The following is a 15,576-nucleotide window of genomic DNA, read 5'->3' as shown; positions in this document are numbered from 1 at the left end:
GCTTGTAAAAGAATTGATCACAGAAGAAAATAAACCCATGTAGTCGACCTCAACTAGTTTGGAATTAACATACGTTTAGTTGAGTAGAATCAAGGTAAAACTGAGGAGTTGTGCTGATAAAATGACGAGACTCTTTTTTTATATATATATTTCAAAAAAAAAAAAAAGACGAAGAAGAAGAATTTAATATATTTCAAAAAAAAAAAAGACCAAGAAGAAGAAACATCTCTAACTGAGAGCAACATTTTTGAAGCTTCAATATATAGTTACTTCCGTGAGTGTTGTCAACAAAGCCCAGTTACAGGTGCCATTATGAACACGGGTAACATATACTTATTTGTTTATGTAGATTATTCCGGGTTCTATACAGTGATATGCATGTATAGCAAGGGAAAAAGGCAATGAAGTAACACATTTTATCAAGACCTTGAGAAAGTATCATCGCTAGACATGTCAAAGGGACTCCAGTTACCAAACAATAGATTAGGATCTTGAGTGTCAGGTCCAAGAACTGGTTGTTGAGACATTTCCAGGCTATGATTATCCATCATGTGAGAATTTGACCAAAGCATCTCTTGAGAGACTGTGTCTTGTCCTGGCAATGGTAGCAAGTGGAAGCTGCTTGTTTCATGATCACTTGTACACTGTTGAGTCCTATCTTGGTGATCTTGGTGCTTTTGAGCTGAGTCTAGACTATAGTAGTACATCAAGTGATCATTGTCACTCAAAGTAACTCCTGTCGAAAAGTCAGAGATGGTGAGGGATCCAGCAAGACCATTTTCTTCAGGTAATTGAGCACTTGATTCCAAATACGAGCTCGGAATGTTAGGGAATTCAAGATATGGATCAAACTCGCTTCTAAATTCAGGCACTTCAAAACCACTCTTGGAATCTTGCTGTGGATTCAAGAACTTTGCATAAACAAGTGCGAGATCAATATGAGAACCATCAGGAGTCATCGATGAGCTAGAGGACTCCATGGAGGAAATTCCTTTATGGCTAAATGGATGTCTAATAGAGTTATTAGACAAGCCTCCATAACCTGAAATCTTAGAGTGAACATCTGTTGATAGCCTCATTGACTTTCCTCTTCTATTCTTCCTGCAACCACCACCAACAGGCACGTTTCGTAGGGATCCTCCTTTAGTCCAATACCTTCTACAACCTTTGCAGAAGTATCTCGGTTGTGCTAAACTGTAGTTGTTGTGATAACAAAATTTAGTATTTGAGGAACCACACCGGGGACAACTTGGTGATATCTCAGCATGTTCCTTCCATCCTGTCTCCATACCAGATTGCTTCAAACTTCATAGGCTTCATAAAACTGCCTAACCTTTCACTGGTTCTCTCTCCTGTTGAGTTTGAAAGCAATTAAGAAAGTAGTATAGGAAATTTGAGTGCACCCCAAGAGAAAGAATGGAGGCTTAAGTTTGTTTCAGGTGCACAACTGTTAAGGGAATGGAAGTCTTGGAAATGTGTATGCACTCAAGCACATGAGACAGCCAGGCTTAGTGGATCCGGTGCCGTCAAGGAAGATTTTGGTGGTGTGTAACAGCCCCGGAGGCTAATACACAGTGTCGCTGTTTAGTACATGTGGCACAATAGTACTGGTGTATATGAGGGTGGTAGAGGAAGCAAATGCCTCGAGAGTCTGACTCTGATTTCTTAGAAGAGCAGGCATCCTATATTAAAAAAATATCAACTTGGCAAACTGACACCCGAAGTGTTTCTCCAGAGTCTAATCTTGTACATGTTAATATCCCCGTCTCAAGTAAACCACCCCCCCCCCCCCCCCCCCCGAACTGAGATCAAATATTGCACAGATATAAATATATTGGAGCTGCATGTACAAGGTTGGATATCAGCAGATTTTTCTCTTTTCCTTTTTAATGAATTTTTTTTTTTTTTTTTGGTTGTTACATCGTCCATTTATTGCTTCGGCAATCAATGCCAAATGACTACCATTTAATTTAAATAGCACCCAAAAAGCCACAATACTTGAATGGCAAACACCACTTAAAGTTATATCTCTCACTCGGTTAATTAAACAAGTTTGTAAAGACAATGAGCATGTATCTCAACAGACAGTAGGTTCTTCTCTTCTTCCCAGGAGATCTCGTACGTGTTCGAGAGCCTTTCCTTTGTAATAAAAAAGAAAAACAAGTTTGTAAAGTTTGAACTGAGACCGACGATAAGAATCAATCCTGGAGCCAAAAGGTGCTTCCTTATCTTCCCTTGTCTTTTATTTTTCCGAAACATTTGCTTATTTCGTCATAAAAAGAAGCAAGCAAGAACATATCACATGCGAGTGTCATAACTGTAGAAATGAGGTGTTTCTTAAAAGAGAATGTCTATTAGGAGATAGTAGTTATATTTAGTCACTTGAAAAGGATCGTGGGCTCCTCGGATCATGTGAACCTCGTAGATTTCATAAATAATATATATATTTTGTTAGGAATCCAAGGTTTCCACTATGACGTTGACTGAGGACACCCAGAAGTTCATCAATTTGAGATGATCTTGCAAACACAATCACAAACAGCAAAGTGTTACAGGAGCAGCATAGCTATTAACTTGTGCTTAAAGCTGTAATCAATATACTATATTAATGAAATTTTTGTATATCTTAATGTGTTTTGAAACTCCCATGGATATATATTTTTAATGGACAGTAACACAATTTGGAAATTAAGAACTCATTGAATGAAAATACTGAAGGAGAAGTTTTGAAGAGAGGCCAGTACTGAATGGATGAAAGCAATATTAAGCAGCCAGTAAGAAAGTGGGGATTTTGGGTCAGAAGGAACTAGTAAGCGAGAGAGTAGAAGAGGACTCAAAGACCCAAGAGAAGGCGAAAAGCATCATTAGTTGAATGGGAGATAACGCTGGAAAGGTCCATCAGATAATCAAATTGTTAATTCATATAAATGGAACAGTTACATTAGAAGATCAAACAACTATGCACGATTATTCACTCGGATTTCTTCTGCTCTCTTAAAATTCTGCCTTCTGTTTCCTTTTGCCTTTCCTAAATTGGTTAGCACTCGCTTTAACTTTCGAAGACTTCATCTTGCGAGTGTCATGTAATATTTACTAACATTCAAAACTCATTTTCACGTCCTTGAGATGCCTTCCACCTAAACTTAAAGATTTCAGAGACAAAGCAATAAGAACTGGATTTAGGCTTGCTTTTATCAACGAATCAAGTTCCTGTTCTTCTCAAACTATACTAACTAATTTCTCAGTCTCCAGCCCAGTTATAACTCTTCTAGTTGTTGGCCGTTTGGTGCCATGGGGGAGCGACGCAAACGACTATCAAGAGGAAAAGGACTTCATGTGATTCTTATTTGTGGTTGCAAGCAGCCAAGTAGTATGATGAAAACGGGGAAAGAAGCAAACCCAGTCATAGTGCCCATAATGCATGTGGCTTCAATTACTATGGATAGACCATAAGGAGACTAGGCATCAAGGAATTCAATGTTCCAACTGTCCTCGAGCCTTGCTGCAAGATTAAGAGTGATGATTGAACAATAAGTGCGGGAGTTGAAGATTCAAGGCCACACCAGCCACCATAAGCTTCTCTCGCTTCTTTTCTTTCTTTTTCTTAGTACTTCAGATTAAGTAGAACTGAAACTAGCTACATCTAAAGGCTATCCCCATAGCAGCAACTCTCGAAGATGAATCCATAAACATTAGGAGACTCTCCCATACTTGCCGGATATCCAGATTGCTAGATCCAACACCAGCTATAAAACCAGCACATTGGTTACTCTCCCTTGGAACATGCAGAACTCTGTCCGTCTAGAAGCCCACAACTCTGCTCTTTCGAAGTTATTCCTTGTAGACCGAGAAGCCTTGCATCCAGTGTCCCCATTCGGTTTCGTACCAAACCTCCCACCCCAGGAGGACGCCCTTGGGCAGCAAATGCTACCGTGTATTTAAGAGTATAGTTGTATTTAAAAAAAAAAATTATTCAGAAATATATTAAAATAATAATTTTTAATATTAATGCATCACAATAATATAAAAATATTAATTTGAAGAAAAAAAATTCTTTTTAAATTGTCCGCAACCCATAACATCTCACACCAATTCCCATCAAGCTACTATACAGATTCTAGTGTCTTTCACGATGTTAAGCTAAGAAGGATTCCCAGCAACCAAGTCCAACAGCTTGCTACACTAATCAAAGATCAAGAGATTTCAAAAGGATGCTATGATAATTCTCTAAGTTGAGGGGGGGTGGAACATATGCAGCCATCAAATTTGAACATGAAAAATGATTTAACAGATACAAAACACAAACGTTACATTTGATGTTTGATGAGGTAACAAGTTACTTCTGTTTCTTCTTAACTTGTAGAGATTGTACTTGAGGACCTGGTCTCTTCTTTGCAAATGTACTGGTTCTGCTTTCTAATTCTCTGTCACTGTCATCATCCTCGTTGCAATCTCTAGCTGGTACAATGGAATCCTCAATAATTTTAGCAGCTCTTCTCTTTCCAGCTTCCAACTTGGCATATAACCTCCTTTCGACAGGGTCATTTGATAGTCTAGCTTTAGAATGGCGTGGAACTTCTTTTGCACCAAGTCCGAGCCTAAAAAAAACATGCAAAGATTTCTTACATACAGCTCATAATGACGCAGCAAAATCCTCTATTGAAAATGTAACGATGGCTATACTACCTAGAAGGCCGGCCCTCCAATTCTACTTCTGCTGGTTCATCTTCTACAGCCTTGCTCATGTTATTGACCCATAGTCCAGCCTGCACACAACAATGTTAAGAAACAAAAGGAAGAACAAAACACAAAAGAGGTAAAATTTCTGCTGCACTTCCACTAGATTGAAAGTCTATATTCCACTTCTTCCTGAATGTACAATGTCATTTGCTATTTTCTTATGAACAGGATACAGTTACTAAAAAACATATCACCAAACCTCATGATTCATGGAAAATATGGGGTTTCTGTTTCACTGACTATAGTGGACTGCTCAACAAGTTCAAAAATTTTCCATAAACAGCAACTTGAAATTGATAAACCTGATAGTTACTAATAATTGAATCACAGCATTGAAGCCTCTCTCTCTCTTATGCTTTCTAGGGTGCTGAAAAACTGACCAGTGTAAGGGAAGAAAGGGGAAAACCACACATAAAAATAAGCAGAACTAAAGTATAAAAAAACAAGAAAAGAGAAGGATTTTGTTACCATTTTGAAGGCATTGTCTAATCTGACAATCTGTGCAGGGGGTTTTTTCTGCGCTGCCTCCATGCTCATTGCTATTTGCTACTCTTTTCAATTAACTTGCACTTGCGATTCTATAATTTTCCATTCATCCAATGCTTTGAAAACAAGTTTGGGGAAGCTAGAGTTCCAAATTCACCTGATATGAAGCAGAAAATTGGAAGGCGAAAGATGAGAAACATATCTGTCGGTGGAGATAAACTAGAGAGAGTCGGTCTTCATGCTTGTGCGTGTGTTTGGTTTTGTGGAACTGCATAGTACTAGATGGATGCTGGTGCTTTTTCTTATTCTAGGGAGGGAGTGGATTGTTTGTTGTGGCCTGAAGAACCTGAGCCGTCAACCCACTAGGTCAATGATGTACTACATGAAACTGATTCAGCTAGCTGAATTTAAGTCTGCCTCAATTTCAACACAAATTCCAACCACAATTTCAACATAATTTTTAATTATCCAAAAGGCAAATCACAATCTAAAGGCTTAAAAGTTCAAATTGACAAATATAATTCAAATATCCAAAATACAATAAAAAAAAAAATTAAGTATCAAATATCCAAATGACAACAACCATAACCCATAATTAAAAAAGTATCAAATATCCAAATGACAAAAACCATAACCCATAATTAAAAAAACACAAGTTTCTTCAATATGCGGAAATGGCATTAAGAAGCACGCAAAGTTGGTGTAGCATTGGAGTTTTCTGGATTGAATCAAAGTTTTAAACTTCGTACATAGAAAACTATATTTCAATGTTTGCAAAGAAATACCATATTTGCAGCACCTTTCTTGACCCAGCTCATTCTTAGGGTCTTTGTTAATGTATTTAATGTCCAAAATGCAACATAGTAGTTCTAAAGTATCAATAAGGACCATATTTCAATTGGTCTCATGCATCATAAAACCAAAATTCATTTTTTTATTACAACATGTTTATAATCTAATGATCTCGTATATAGAAGTTTGAAACATTCCATAATCTAATGGGTAAAATGGAAACAAAAAATCTCTTGCAGTATTAGTATTAAATAGTCTTATTGTATGAACTAGCCTATTTCTTAAGACATTGAGGAAGATAATTTAATTTTTCACAGGGGATAGCTCAGTGGATAGCTCAGCGAAGCTATTATGTAAAAAGGTAATAATAAGTAAAAGAAGTTGCCACCTAGTTTTATAATAATTAAAAACCCTAACTAATTTTTTAAATGTTCAAGGTAAAGACCTGATTATGTTAAAAAAAAAAAGATAAAATCACTCTAAAATAATCTACCTAAGGTAAGTTGTTTCGTGTTCATTTTTAAAGATAAAATATACTTATTGTACTTGTATGCTAAGGTTTTGCCTAAACTATGCCTGTGTTAATTGTAAGAGGTAAAGGTTTCTAGGACATAACATAGTAATTTGGGATCCAAAGCTAGCAAAATGGCCTCATCTTCAATTTAAAAACTCAGGCGCGGAATCAGAAAAAAAGGTAAATTAGGCTTTGACCCATTCCCCTTGCTTACGTGATTTTTATTTTATTTTTATAAAGTTCTAAATAGAACCCTTTTAAGGATTTTGCCGATCTTTAATAAAAACAAAACCTAATATTTTTTGAAACTGCAAAGTTTCAACTTCTATGGAATTGAACCCTTTTAAGGATTATACTACTCACAAATTGATTCTTTGATGGAAAAACAAACTTTTTTTACAAATTTCATATTTAAAAACAAACATGGGAAAAAAAATTTAGGGGCCAAGAATAGGTTTATGACAAAGTGGTTTACTATTGGGGTCAGAACAATAAAAAGTTGGTCCATTCCTCCCATACCTAAACAAACTAACAGTGAGCTTCCAAGGGTTTTAGGGGAATATTTTCTTTACAGAGAAATTAAAATAATCTATCATTACTATCATTTATGAATGTTCATATCATAACCTTAAGACAACTACTAGTAGCCTAGCATTAAAGCATGACAATTCAAAATCTAGAACCAGCCTAGACAGATCGTTTACCAGAGGAGAAAAAAACCCTTCTCTTTTCATCATCTTAAGAGTCCATTCTCACTTCTCCTCTAAACACTTTTTGCTTGATCCGATTACATTACATAAGAACATCAAGTCTAGGCGCACGAAATACAAGAGACAAGATTGATGCATCAACCTAACCTAGTGTTTATATACTGCATAAGCACACAAAAACACACGCTAGGCAGCACAAAGTGCAAAGTAAATCAAAACACTCGTTTGCTTTGGAGACAAAAGGCACCCGTATAAGAAAGCATTCGTCAAAATTTAATATTTTAACGAGGAAGCAGCTGGTGAATAAGGAAACAAAACAGCAAAGCTAAAAGAATCACAATAAGCAAATACATAAACAAGTAAAATCCTTAGATTGAGAGTTCGATTATAAAGGAAATTAAAGGGAACCTATTGGAGTCTTGAGGATTACCAAAAAAAGAAGACGTTCTGGTTGGTGGTGGGGTGCTGCTGGTGCTGACGAAGAGGAGCAGCGGCTGAGAGAACTTGCTGCTGGAACGGTTGTGGGTGTCGCTGATGGAAAGACCTGGTGGATTAGTTGATCGGTGACTGGAGCTACTGTGAAATTGCTGTGATAACAGAAACCGTGTGCGAGAGGCGGCTGACTTTAATGTTCTGGCCCTTCTGGGAATTAGGATTTTTGTGGAACAAAGGCTACGGTTGAGAGAGAAGGAACGGCTGGGTTTTTTCTTTTGTTTTCTTTTCTTTTCTTTACTTTTTGTTTTTTATTTAGGTTTGTGGGTATTTTTTAATTTAATTTTTAATATTAGCAAATAATCTTTAAAAACATCAAAAAAGTTAATTTTAAAAAATTAATTTTAAAAAAATTAAAATACTTCAAAAACAAAATATTTTATAAATGTTTATGCATTTATATTGTAGACATCCCCTACGAACCAGAAATGAAAAAATCATTTTTATTTTTTTTTTCTCATTCATCCTTTGTCATCTTAACTCCTTTTCCTTTTTTCCTCTTAATTCATCCTTTATATTTTTATAAAATAAAATAAAATACATAAAAAAAAGTGATAAAAATTAAATGAGCTTCAATATTTTAAAAACATGGGAAGGGAAGAAATTAGGCTGAAAACACAGTTTAAACAATAGCTTAATTTTAAATTAGTTCAGGTTTTAAATTTATTTTTTAAAAGTTACAAGTTCAAGTTTTCTTAATACCACTAAGATTTACATTTAACTTTAAAACCCATAAAATTAATCAAAGTACTTATAAATTAACCAGACAACCACATTAATTAAAATATATACTTCATCTTTAAAATTGGACACTTTCACTTATGCGGTTTCTCTATATCTTAGTTCTATATATTTCAGTTGCAGAATGGAAAAATAGAAGAGTTACATATATATACAGTTGCAGAATGGGAGTCACCTATAGTTGCATTATCCAGGTAACTCTCCCATTCTGCAACTAAAATATACAAAACTGCATCAGTTAAGGTGTCCAATTTTGAAGATGAAGCAACATCTTGAACCAAAACCTCATGGATTTCGTATAAAAATGCTTCCGAGATCAGATCAACAATCTAACTCAAGAACATAAAGGAGCTACAAGGAATTAACTAGACCTAGGAAACCACAACTTCCTACCCTAACACAAATTTAGACTCATTCAACAACCATGACTCTTCACAGCAATCAGAGTGAAATGATGGAAAGATTCTGACTTCTGAGAACAATTAGATAACCACATTTGCATTATCTACTCTTAACAGTTTCAAGTTATAAGACAACTAATCCTACAACTTCATACAGTTTACAGCATAATTGTATCATATTTTGGAGAGGTAAACAACCAATACGGGGAACTGGAAGCCAGCATTGTCATCTTCGGAAAAAATAACCAGATAATAAGCAATTTAATGATAATTTACAGTACAACAAGAATTAATGGCATCATATTGTACAGCATTTATGCAAAAAATTTCAGTGGACAAGGCTGAAAAACAATTCTTGCAGAATGGGATAATGGAAGCTGGGACTTGATGCAACATGGACACACAGTTACAGCTCCGTTGAATGTACCCTGAAGAAGCTAACGAGATCAAAATTTAAATCCACAGACTGATGCTATTGCTGGCCTAGTCTTTCCTGTAAACAAGAAGAAAAACATGAATATTTAAGAGACAGCTATCATCACAATACCTCAAATCTCATAAAAACCAACTGAAAGACCAAAAGGATTGAACGATAGGAATAGCTCAACACCAAAACTGACAATTCAGGATGACAAGGGCAACTGAAACTGGACCCAAATTAACTACTTGGTTTGGATTTTACTTCTAAAAGCATAGGTTTGGTCTTGATTCTTTTTATATATCACCAACTGCTACACTGATTTACACATCATATGATCTTTTTTTGGCATAGATGGTAGTGATCAATCTTGTAACAGAACTCTCAAGTGCAGGGTAGTTTTAGAACTCTTTCAAGGGGTTGAGAGCCTGAAACTTAAATCATGTGGTTTGTTTTGACTTGGTTCAGTTATGGCTGGTTTGGTTTGATAATAGTCAACTTGACTTTAAGCTCTCGCCTAAAAACTGAAATTTGTTTATACAAAGGCTTCAATTATCATTGTAACTTCACAGTTTCAACATCAGTAAGAAACAAGAACTAGCACATAAGAGTTGGAAAAATGAGGAAGAAATTTAATGATAATAACCTGAAGCATCTGCATTAATTTTGGATTTTGCTCCAAAAGCCGGCACAGCTCTTCCTTGTTACTCAATAAAGACTGCCATAAAACAAGAGAATTAACTTTTAAGGTGAAATAAAGCATGTACATTTCAAAACCATAAACTATGTTCCTTGTCTGTAAAATGCAGGTACCGTGATAGCTTTTGGATCCTTGAAGTACTCCTGTAACGACATTCCAAGATCTTGTTGCTGCTGGGATGAAACATCTCCCTGCTGATGTATAACATGTGGCTGTGCATGCTCAACTAGCTGCTGCCTTGACTGAGAAAGCTCTTGCTGCTGAGCTTGATAATGAGCATGCACAGAAGGGAGTTGTGGTTGTTGCAGCATTTGTAATTGATGGCCTTGCATTTGAATAGGACTTTGCAACGACCCCCCTTGTTCCAGCTGCTGAGAAGATTGTGCAAGTGACCAAAGATGTTGAGGTGGCTGGGGTGGACGTCGAAGCGGAGGCTGCAGAGGCTGCAGCTGATGTATTGACTGAGCAGAAGGCTGAGGAATGGAGAGATTTTGCAAGACATTTGGACTCTCGCCTTGCTGCTGGGTGGGGATGCTTCCATAAGGAGTCACAGGGATTGTAGCTGGCCTACTGAAAACCATGGGTGGCATTAGAGGAGGTGGCATATAAGAAGTTAAACCAGCACCCGACACAGAGAGATTTCCTAATCTTGGATCAATTGGTGGTGAAGTAGAGGTCTGGGGAAGCTCATTTGTTCCAACAGTATATACTGAACATTGAGAAGTAGAAGGATTTAAAGAAGGTAAATTATATGGACTAGATGAGAAGGGAGGTGGTGTAGGAGGAAGTGGTGGGTGAGGCCCGGCAGATCCACTGGGAGAAGAGATAGAAGCACGTGAATACTTGGAATCTGGCATCTGAATGGAAGGATTGCTACCAAATGCAGATAGATAATCTGACTGAACCTGGAAAAGAGGGGAAAGTATGATTACACAAATGCAGAAGAACACGTGGTAGCAGCAGGATAGCAGATAAAATTTCTTTTAAATCGACAGCATATCTTATCTTACTTGGAAGGCTGCAGGAAGTGGAGGCTGCAACTCTGTTCCAGAGTTAACATAGGGGGATGACTGAGTTGGGCCTGGATCATGATTCTGAGGTATCATGGATGACATTGCTGGAGGTGGCATTGGAGGCAAAGGTGGCTGATTCAGAGGAATTTTAGAGTCATAAAGTCCTCGAGATCCTGAAGAATGCTGCAAGCTGTTCTTCATATAGAAATTTTGTGGAGGCATCCTTGAATCAACTGGAATCTGATGAGGAAAACCTGAAGTACTTGCAGCTGAAATGGAATCAAAGCCAGCAGAAGTCTTAATGGTATTCTTTGCATCATCAGGTTGCTCAAAAAACTTCTTATCCGAAGAAACACTTGGTTCTCGTGTCAACGGCATTTCAGGTCGAGAAACAGACATCCTTGAAGAGAATTCACTTTGGGTGTTCTCATCACCATGAGATGCTAATGGCGTGTGTGAATGAGAAAATTGATTGTTTCCATTAACATCACTCTCAGTCTCTTCAACAATAGAGTGGGGAGAACTTTGGTCGCCTATGACAGGGGCTAGCTGCTCCAGATTATCATCAGGCTGAGGAAAAGGCAATTTGTCATCAGATTCAGACTCCTCACCATCAAAAACAATATCTATTCCCTGAAGATCATCATCCAGAACAGTTTTCAATTGCTTAGACTTGTTGTCTTTTTCCTTATCCACATCATTCGCAGGGGTTGCATTCTTAACCTTTGCTGAAGGTTCCCCAACAACAGGTACCATTGGATTCTGGCGTTCTCTTTGCCTGGCCATAAATTCATCCACATGAATTGATGGAGGTCTTCCACCTGTAGATCCCACTCGCTGGACTGCTATAACATTTGAATTGCTAACACCATCAACACTTCTTTCTCTAGCAACATAGTCGTCAACATGCATGGATGGAGGCCTACTGGTATTTGGCTTGCGCTGCCTAAAGGTGTCCCTGCGAGTTGGACCAGAAGCAGCAGTCGATGAGCCCATTCCCCGGGAAAATGCATTTTGTCCAGTAGCTTCAGCCACTGAAGTTTCTCCCTTGACACGCTTACTAGAACCATCCAATGATGATAATTTCCTTTTCATAGAAGGATTCTGCGACAATCTATCAGGTAGGGTTTCTGGACATTCCCACAGAAATTTATCTCCAAGGCCTCCTAGGTAAAGGCAACCATCAAACTTTTCAGCAGTGCCATCTGCCATCTGATTTATTCTTGAATGAACCAGAAGCTCATTTGATGGTAGAGATTGAATGCCTTCACTGCTCATAATGTCATCTATTGTAACCGAACCAGTGGGCTTCTGCAACAATAGTAACAATGACTTCGCAGAATCTGAAGCCTGTAAATTGACGACAACCAGTCAGCTTCCACAAAACCAATGATGATAAAAGAAGTAATTTAAAGACAAAACATTTTAATCAACTTACTTGATACAAACTTTCCCTCATATCTGTAGCTAGATAGCCATCATCATTTAACTTTGAACTCAGAAGTGTAATCATTTCCAGTATGAAACCTATGTTCTCTGGAGAGGTATCTGTCCCATCCATATCATCATGGATACCGAAAAGTTTTTTTATCGCAGCCACCCCATTCAAATTCAAATTACTAAGAGAAGAATAAGAAACTATCAGCTTAATGGATAAATGACTTGGCATATCATTACAGGAACAAAAGTTGATGATGAATCCTATATCATAATAAATTATTCAAACCCATGAACAGAAACCTAGAGACAAGAAAAAAAAATCCCTTCATTGCCAAAACAGACCTGGCACAAAATTTGAAATGGTTTTATTGATAACCAGGATCCGAAAGTTATCAATGAAGCCTAGAACCTGTGTTGTCAAAGGCAAAAGGCGCTATGCTATAAATTAAAGAAAAATAATTGTATAATATTAGCTTTAAAATATATATAAAATACCATAACATATTCATATAAAGTTATATTTCTCATTAGAAAATCAAAAGAAAATATAAAATATTGTAAATGGACATGTGAAGAGAGTGACAAAGGAATAACATGGGGTGAGAGGAAGAGAGGGAGAGAAAGAGTGAAGAAGAAAGAAATTAAGTGAGAATGAAATAAAAAGACAAATATTTTTTAATTTTTTTTGTACCTTAATCTTTGTTTTTTACAAAAACACCCCTAACTTGTTTTTGTGGTAGATTAAAATGGACAAATAGGTCAAAACGTAAAAAGAAAAATCCAGCCAATAGGCAGGTGAGCAATAGTGCTTCATTAAAATCATTGCCCGAGGCTAGTAAAGGTGTTATGGCCTCGCCTCTCCTGTAGCGCTTAGGCAAACACCCAAGTGTCTTTTGACAACACTGCCTATAACATACATAAATTATTCAAATGCCATAATAAACCTTGCACAAAAAATTGAAATAGTTGTCTGCTAACAGGTATACAAAATAATATAAACACAGAGCTGCTAACAATGTTATGGATCTTATTTGACATTCATAGAAAATAATTGTTTATTGTATGATATATGTTCAGAATATACTTTTCATTAAATAAAAACCAGTTATTAATACCAAACATAGACAAACAGTCTATTTGGTGTTTAATCGTTGAGTGTTCTCCATCCTCCCTATAAGTATCCTCATTTGTTCAGTACATCTAATTCCTCTTATATCAAAGGAGTTTCATATCTCATGCAATCATCAAAAATGGTGACAATGCACTAATAATTGTTTATCGTATGATATATGTTCAGAATATACTTCTCATTAAATAAAAACCAGTTATTGATACCAAACATAGATAAACAGTTTATTTGTTGTTTAATCGTTGAGTGTTCTCCATCCTACCTATAACTATCCTCATTTGTTCAGTACATTTAATTTCTCTTATATCAGAGGAGTTTCATATCTCTTGCAATCATCACAAATGGTGACAATGCACTATGGCTGTCAGACCAAAAAACTCAAAACAGGCTCTCTTAATGCTTCTAAGATTATTCATTGCATAAATGAGTTCAGCTTGGTAACTGCTTGATTAGAAAGGCCAAGGAAAATTGTGAATCAAGCTTGTCAAATTGTCACAAAATCAGCCAGAAACTAAAAAACCAAGCACCATTTTTCTTGATTGGGCTCTCAAACTCAACCACATCAGTGAAGTTCAAACTACTACCAAAAAGAAAATGTGGACAAGGTCAGTGTATTAGATGACGCTAGTAAAACCATATATCAATGAATACCACTTGCAAATTATGGCCAAATTCAAGCATCCAAAATATATACTACAAGCATATGCAGATTATAGGGTTTTCCAACATAAATACACTTCATAAACTACTAAAACAATAGCATATTACTCAATAATCCTAGTCAACCATTAAAATTATACTCCAATTCATGGATAAAAAAAACGAGCTGACTCACCATTTACTATCCACGCAAAAGCACAAAGCACCAATAGATAATGTAGTAACAGCCTCAAGTGCACAAATCGAGGCGTCATCTTTTGAATCCACTGATTCCAACAACCTAATCCAGCAAGAAAGCAAAGGAGGATGCTTTCTCCATTCAATGTCATCCAAATTATAATTCCCATTCCTTTCCTGTCCTTTTACAGATTCATGTTCCTCAATGCTGGTGTTGATGTGATGCAAAGTCGTCACACAAGCACTTTGACCTTCATTGCAGGAACTTAAATCTTTAAAGAATGCAAGGCAAGAAAGCAACTCTTTTCCAACCGGTAAGACCTGAAAATGAGGGCATTCCCAGTTATTGGTCGACTCAAATGAAGCAAGACACAAGTTCCTCTCAAAATCTTTCTGGACAAGAAACGGCAAGGTGATCCAAAATAATTAAGAGCAAGAATCTAACCCTTTCCCTTTCCAAACCAAAAGCCCCAAAGATTCTCAGTCTTACAATCCTTAAAGTTTTTTCAAGTTCTCAGACACTAGCAACATAAATATCAGAAATACACTTCCTTAGCAAAGAAGACGACCAAACAATTGACACAAACAGTTTGTATGTTAGCACTTCTTCAATGTATAGAAAGGAACAAAGAGTCACCTGGCAGAACTTAAGCAGATATGGTAGAATCAATGAACAGTCTTTAGCACTTAAACTTGCAGAACTGTGCCTAATACACCACCAACAAGTTTAATAAACATAATGTCAAATCCCATCATGTCAGGGGGGGAGGTGGAACAGAGAATGCACATAAATATTATCTTATGTTACTCACAAATCATGTCTCACGGGGTATGGTAAAGGTGTTCGAGGAACACAAAGAAGTGAGAAGGACTTGAACACGGGACAGCACCAACTGATCAAAGTAAACCCAGACTTGGCTGAAATTTTACTATCTGAGATCTGTTTTCCATCTGAACCGATAGCAACTAAGCACCTTTCCAGCACTTGTGTTAGCATCTCAGCAATGCCTTCCTCCAATAACAGTTCCTAATAACAACAAAAATCAGTGAGTGAAACAAGTTGCTGATAATGAGGTTTACATATGTGTTTGTGTGTGTGTGCGCGCACGTGTGGGTGTGTTTGTGTGTGTGTGTGTGTGTGTGTGTGAGAGAGAGAGAGAGAG

At 36.8% G+C, this 15,576-nt stretch overlaps 3 protein-coding genes across 4 annotated transcripts in view; all 3 read right to left on the bottom strand.

Annotated features, from left to right (window-relative positions):
• Nucleotides 1–316: 316 nt before the first annotated feature.
• On the bottom strand, nucleotides 317–1,289 carry LOC105138240 (dof zinc finger protein DOF3.5). The gene has a single exon (XM_011044283.1). The coding sequence runs from the start codon at nucleotides 1,287–1,289 to the stop codon at nucleotides 420–422; it is 870 nt and encodes a 289-aa protein (XP_011042585.1). The 3' UTR covers nucleotides 317–419.
• Nucleotides 1,290–4,040: 2,751 nt separating this feature from the next.
• LOC105138238 (uncharacterized) lies at nucleotides 4,041–7,984 on the bottom strand. Of its 2 annotated transcripts, none has more exons than XM_011044281.1 (4): nucleotides 7,673–7,984; nucleotides 5,209–5,383; nucleotides 4,687–4,766; nucleotides 4,041–4,598 (listed from the first exon to the last, which is right to left on the bottom strand). In XM_011044281.1, exons 2-4 carry the CDS (start codon nucleotides 5,275–5,277, stop codon nucleotides 4,337–4,339), a joined length of 411 nt encoding a protein of 136 aa, XP_011042583.1. In that variant the 5' UTR covers nucleotides 5,278–5,383; nucleotides 7,673–7,984; the 3' UTR covers nucleotides 4,041–4,336. The 2 variants fall into 2 exon arrangements, with proteins under 2 accessions (XP_011042583.1, XP_011042584.1); XM_011044282.1 differs by lacking the exon at nucleotides 7,673–7,984 and adding an exon at nucleotides 7,651–7,668.
• Nucleotides 7,985–8,945: 961 nt separating this feature from the next.
• The window catches only part of EMB2016 (mRNA methyltransferase EMB2016), a 17,423-nt gene continuing 10,792 nt past the window's right edge, over nucleotides 8,946–15,576 (bottom strand). The window contains exons 21-28 of the mRNA XM_011044280.1: nucleotides 15,226–15,440; nucleotides 15,051–15,120; nucleotides 14,412–14,734; nucleotides 12,446–12,626; nucleotides 11,005–12,357; nucleotides 10,108–10,899; nucleotides 9,941–10,012; nucleotides 8,946–9,369 (exon numbers count right to left, since the gene is read on the bottom strand). Coding sequence (XP_011042582.1) covers nucleotides 9,349–9,369; nucleotides 9,941–10,012; nucleotides 10,108–10,899; nucleotides 11,005–12,357; nucleotides 12,446–12,626; nucleotides 14,412–14,734; nucleotides 15,051–15,120; nucleotides 15,226–15,440 — 3,027 coding nt within the window. The 3' untranslated portion in view covers nucleotides 8,946–9,348. The remainder of the gene's footprint in view (nucleotides 9,370–9,940; nucleotides 10,013–10,107; nucleotides 10,900–11,004; nucleotides 12,358–12,445; nucleotides 12,627–14,411; nucleotides 14,735–15,050; nucleotides 15,121–15,225; nucleotides 15,441–15,576) is intronic.

This window comes from Populus euphratica, unplaced genomic scaffold, assembly GCF_000495115.2.
Source record: "Populus euphratica unplaced genomic scaffold, PopEup_1.0 scaffold74.1, whole genome shotgun sequence".
Lineage (NCBI taxonomy): Eukaryota > Viridiplantae > Streptophyta > Magnoliopsida > Malpighiales > Salicaceae > Populus > Populus euphratica.
The sequence above is the reverse complement of the archived record's forward strand: the minus strand, read 5'-3'. Positions and strand labels throughout refer to the sequence as shown.